The sequence below is a fragment of the Tupaia chinensis genome, unplaced genomic scaffold, assembly GCF_000334495.1.
Source record: "Tupaia chinensis unplaced genomic scaffold, TupChi_1.0 Scaffold000647_1, whole genome shotgun sequence".
NCBI classification, from domain to species: domain Eukaryota; kingdom Metazoa; phylum Chordata; class Mammalia; order Scandentia; family Tupaiidae; genus Tupaia; species Tupaia belangeri.
In genome coordinates this window covers 4,054,366-4,060,424 of record NW_006160168.1, presented here as the reverse complement: position 1 = coordinate 4,060,424, position 6,059 = coordinate 4,054,366, and the positions used below count along the sequence as shown (strand labels likewise).

At 41.3% G+C, this 6,059-nt stretch overlaps 1 protein-coding gene across 1 annotated transcript in view; it reads right to left on the bottom strand.

Annotated features, from left to right (window-relative positions):
• The window catches only part of FAM171A1 (family with sequence similarity 171 member A1), a 171,099-nt gene that overhangs the window by 32,964 nt on the left and 132,076 nt on the right, over positions 1-6,059 (bottom strand). The window contains exon 6 of the mRNA XM_027776232.1: positions 3,494-3,670. Coding sequence (XP_027632033.1) covers positions 3,494-3,670 — 177 coding nt within the window. The remainder of the gene's footprint in view (positions 1-3,493; positions 3,671-6,059) is intronic.

Genomic DNA, 6,059 nt, shown 5'->3' with positions numbered 1-6,059 from the left:
TTCTGCATGGCAAAAGACACAGTAATTAGTGTGAATTGACAGCCCTCAGAATGGGAAAATATTTTTGTAAACTATACGTCAGATAAGGGACTGATAACCAGAATTCACAAGGAACTGAAGCAGCTGTTCTGGAAAAAGAAAATCAATGTGGAAAAATGAGTGAAAAAAACCACTCTCTAAAGATGACATATGAATAGCTAAAAGGCATATGGAAAAATGTTCAACAACCCTCACTGTAAGATAAATGCAGATCAAAACAACAATGAGATACCACCTAACCCCAGTCAGAATGACTAAGACTAAAAAACAAAAGTTCTTCAGTCCTTCAAGACTATATTGATAAGAAAATAAGGATTATCCAACCCAGGTTAGGAGGAAGACTTCATTTTTTCTATATATACCCTTTCTAATATTTAAAATGCTTACCAGATGCATGGGTCATCTATGAAAAGGATTTAATACATTGATGTTTATTGTGGCATTATTCACAATTGCTACAAGACATGAAACCAACCCAAATGCCCACAAACAGTTGAATGGATAGAAAAACTGTGGCACATATACTCAATGGAATACTATTCAGCCATAAAAAAACAACAAAACTCTGGCTTTTGACAGGAAGTGGATGAATATGGAAGACTTACTGCTGAGTGAAGCAAGACAGGCTATGAAGGAGAGGCATTGTATATCTCCACTTAATATATACCAAGTGTCCGCACTCTATGACTGAAACTAATTGACTAAAGGATATAGAAACAGAGTATATAGATGTAAATACCAGATATAGTGTGTGTGAAAGAGGAGGGTCTGACGAAGGACATTTGGGGGAGGGACAGGGAGGCAAAGCATTAATGGCACAAAGAGGTGTGATATTATCTGTTGAAGATATTTTGTAGTTTTATCAACTGTACTAGGGAGTAATGTTCACCTGTTGAAATATCCACTTTGTAAGACAAATAATAATGTAATTGAATGTATGGAAGAAAATAAAATGAAAAAAAAAAACAGGAATTATGAAAGGACTGCAAAAAGTTTGTGGAAAGGGACCAGCAGTTAGCCTAATGGCTATGTCACTGGACTCCCACGTAGTCAACCGTGGTTCGCGTCCCGGACCTGGTGGCTTGAAACTCATGCCGAGTGTGTGTGCATGTGTGCCCAAGATGCCGAGAGGAGAATGGAGGAGAAGGGATTGCGGCGTAGCCATTCGCCCTGGGGTGTGATTTCTTACTTTCTGTCTCTCTGTCTCTCACTGTCTCTCTCTGTCTGTCTGGCAAGCACACACACCCTATAGTGAAAACCTCTCAAAAAAAAAAAAAAGTTTGTGGAAAGACAGAATTAAAGTACAAACTTATTTTGGTACCCCCAAAAAACAAAACCCTGAAATCCCTACTGAGTTTTTTCACAGTGCACATTTTCCATAAACATGTTGAAGACCGCTCATGATCAATAACATGATGAAGATTTCCAATGAGGACAGACTCAATGCCTTATTTCAGAGGGGAAATAGAGAACTGAATAATTTATATTTAAGAGGCTTCATAACAATGCACATTTCTGTAAAGAAACTGCCAGAGGGTGCACGCACTTGCCATTGAGAGATGGTGAGATGGGGGGAGTATTTCTGAGTGGGGCATGGTCAGGCTTCAGTTCTTCTCTTCCATTTGTCCATCCCATTAGGATTTGGGGCATGCACGCATGGACCAAGTCACCGAGACCTGGATTTGAACTGCATTTGGCATGGGGGATCTGCTCCCCTTAACGACTGTACACAGGGCCAGCCCTAAGCAAACATTTTAATTGGGTATCTACCATCATGTGGAAAACTGTTCTTTTTTTCTTTCTTTCACTAATTCATGAGAGTGAGACAGAGAATAAGAGAGAGCGCAGAGAGAGAGCAGAGAGACAAGCTCCTGCAACAGTGTCCCATGCCACCAACCCTCCCCAGCCTTCCTAGCCAGGCAGGATCAATGCATGTGCCGAGTGTATGCAGCAACTAGGGAAATGGGCACGTGATCTTCCACAGATCCAGCACGGCTTGAGCAGTGCATCACACTGCATCACTGAGCTGGCCCGGGAACTGCTCTTGTCAGAAGCATTTGAAGGTCAGGAAAACCTAGGTAGGGGACAGGTAAAAACTTAGTAACTGCATGGACCATGTCTTTCCATACATGAAGAGCTTCAGAAAAGGATTGAGGTCCTCCCAAGAAGAGGAAATCCTGCCAGAAGACTACCTTTGGACTCAAACTGCAAAATCAGCTTTTCTCTGGATCTCTCGTTGGCAGCCTGCTCTGCAATTTGGACTTTCCACTGTCCACAATTCTGTGACTCAATTCCTTAAAATCAGTCACTCTCCTTCCTGCTTTTCCTCTACTCCCCCAACTCCCTTACTTTTTCCTTTTCTTTCTCTGTCTTCATACACACACATACACACACACACACACATACACCCTATTGGTTCTGCCTCTCCAGAGAACCCTGTATCCTCCTAACTAACAGTGGGTGCTATTATTATTCCAGTTTCACAGTTGAGGAAACTGGCACAGAAAGGTTAAGTAGCTTGGGTAGGAACACAGCAAGTAGGTGGCAAAGCCAGATTTCCTATCTATCGTGCCCTCAGGATCCCTGCTTATAATCGTATGCTCTGCCACCTCTGTAGAGCACTGACCTGGGGGGTGTGTTTGGGGCCCACTATGGAGAGTGGCTTTTGGGAAGGAATTGGAACCCCGTCCCGGAAGGGATTGAACCCCCTGCCCACCAGCCAGTGAGGTCTTCCTGCAACTGTGTGAGTGATTCGGAGCTGTGCTGGCTAGCCCCAGCTAAATCTTACTTGAGATGACCACAGCCTGGGCCAACAGCTTGGCTGTACCCTTGCTAAGAACAATGTCCAGCGTACCCAGCTCACTTGTGTTTGGATGCTTTACCCCCAAGTCATGAGATAGTAGATGTTCACCACTGTCTTAAGCTCCTAGGTTTTAGGGTAACTTGTTATGTAGCAATTGATAACTTATGCATCTGTGTGTAGTGAAATGACTAGAAGGACAGAATCAAAACATATGGATAGTTTTGTCCAGGTGGTAGGATTATGGATAATTCTTACTTTCTTTGTTTTATTCAATGTTGGCAAACATTTTTCCTTTTTCAGAAAACAGAAAAAGAAAACCACGTGACCATGAGAGCTCATAAGGCATCCTAAAGAATAAAGGGCGAAAGAATAGGAGAGCCTATTTTAATTCTAACAACTTTTAAAGGTTCTTTTCAAGTATATTAGCTTAAGCATGCAAAACAAACAAATGCAACGAAAAAGTCAACTCCCAAAAGAGTGTCCAAATGGCACAAGGACGTCAGCTCTACCCACTAGAAAGCAGGCAATGCATTCTGAAAAGCAGTGTTTACCAACTTCATGGAAGAGACCTCCCCAGGCTTTTTGAAAGGAAAAGCAAATGGTAATGAAGTTCTCTAGTGACTGATTGTGGGCAGAGGAACTCTTGCTTACCCAGCTTCTGGTCAAACCGCCATGCCGCAACATAGGCATTGTGCCTCAGGCTGCTCTGGGTGGCTAGGGGCACAGTGACATAGATGGGGCCATCCACCAGGACTGGCGTTCCATTACTGCTGAGCAAGTGGACGCTGACGGCCGTGACTGGAGTCAGGTCATACCTGGTGCTGTTTCCTGGAATAAGAAAAAAAAGACATTCATCGTAGGTATGCAGAGAATCTACAAGGGCTGTCAGAACTAGTCACCACTTTGTTTTTTTTGAAGAATTATTTATTTAATTGTATTTATTCATTTTTAATTTGGTGAGAGAGAGAGAGAGAAAGAGAGAGAGAGAAAGAAAGTGAGAAAACAAACCACCAGGTCCAGGATTTGAACCATGATTGGCCAGGTGGGAGTGTCTAACGTCTTAACAACCATGCTGCCTGCTGGTCCCCTAGTCACCGCTATTATACCTTTCACTGAGTAGTCTGCTTTCTCTATGCCGAGGACTGTATTGAGCACTTCATGTACACGATCCTCAACGCAGTCTTAGAAGGCAGGCAGAATCCCTATTTTAAAGACTCAGGCTCAGAGGAGATAGTGACAGCATCTAGCCTAAGGGCATACACTAGTTAGTCTTAGACCTGGCAGCCCAGTGCTGGTTTGCCAATTCTAGCTACTGTCTCATATTTTGCTTTCAAACAGGGCCTTGATAGAAAAGGACTTTTCTATATTGCAGGATGAAGATGTATGTAGAAATCACTGAAAACAACTTCTACTCAAAGTGATCCCCATGGATATGTTAATTCCTTAGCAAATTACCATAGTGAAACCAAATATTTTAAAATTAGAGACTGTTCTTTCAAAAAATAACTTTTTTTAAGGATTACTTCAAAATATGCACTTACTTCTGTGAAAAAGTATACTACTGAAACTTAGACTTGAAATGTTTATGCGTTATTTTAGTTGCCACTGCTATTTTGGTCTGTTTAAAAGGAATTTAATATTCCAATTTTTCTCCATTAGAGGACTCTCATCCAAGCCAATGCTTTAATGACTATCTACAGAGAAACTAGAGCACACTTTGGAGAGTGATATTTATACACTTAAGCAATCCATTTTAGATTTTTCTCTAGTGAAATATAATAGCACACAAAATGTACTGGGTAATAATTTTACATCTTTCCTTGAGGAGAATGACAAAAACACAGTGATAATGATTTTAAGTGACATTAGCTCACAATGTATAGGATTTTGAATGCAACTACCTATGCTCTTACCTATCTACCTACCTGGGCCAACGCAAACTTCCAATCTGTACTAAATTTAAACATTTAAAGCAACTCCAGTGAATTTTAGAGTTTCAACCATGACTTAGAATTGAACTCTTCACAGAGAGAAATTTCTATATAGTGAATGATATCAGCATCTTTTATAATTTATATCCATCTGTTTTTCAATGAAGGGAGAGTCATGAGAATGAAGATTTCATCATAGGTCTAAGTTGGAATCATAGATGCAAGTTCAGAAATCTCTTAGTCTGGCCAATCCATTTTATGGTAAAGAAAATAAACCCCCAGAATTTACCATGGTTCTGGCCCAAATATCTTTTAAAGAAATCTATTTTTCACATTAGAGAGACAGAGAGAGACAGAGAGATAGACAGACAGGTACCTCCAATAGGGTCCTTATTTCATCGTTCACCCCTAGCCAGCCCGCATCATGGGCTCCTATGCCAGGCATCTACAGGGAGACCCTGGGACAAGCACCTGAGCCCTTTCTATGTGGTCTTGGCATCATGGAGCATCACTTTATCACTGTACCACTGTAGCTGCCTGGCCAATGAATCTTGGATTGAGACACACATGCTTAAAGGTAATGGAGCAGCAATGCCATACAGCATTCCAGGTTCCATTGGAACTTCTCAACAAGAAAGAGCTTAGAACTACAGAGATATTATTTAACTTATGAGACTTTGTATAAACAACTTAGAGATGTTGTTTTCTATTAGCAAGTGTTGTTTTCTTAAATCAAACTCTATGCAGGAAGTCTGAATAGGGAGGTGGCAGGTAGGTGGACAAGGAAAACTCTAGGACTGGAGTCTCCTCTTCTCCCTCATCCACTCTTTAGATTCATTCTCCTTTCCTATAGTCCTGCACGTGCCTGGCCAAGGAAGACAGGATTCCAGCATCAAATCTGCTAACTTACTTCACTCTTCTGGGGTCTGTTTATTTCATTTTCGAAACTAAAGTGGGTGGACCAGTTGCCTTGCCAAATCTATAGAAATAGACTCTGCTGTAAGTGTCCAGAAGTAAGTATAGCGTGGCAGAAACCAGCACATCAATTGAAAGCTATGCACATTACATTCATGTAATTCTAGGTTTCTTTAAGAGTTCTCTAGCTGTCTTAAGACAGTGGAGGAATTCTACCTACCTTCTTGAGGTTTGTTCATTCTTCAGTGCTCCATTAAATTCTGTGCCTAGACTAAGCCTTCCCAATGACTCTCCCACCACTGTCCTGCTTTTTCTTTATTTTGGAACAATTCAGATGTTGAAGGGCTACATTATTTTCCTTACACTCTTTG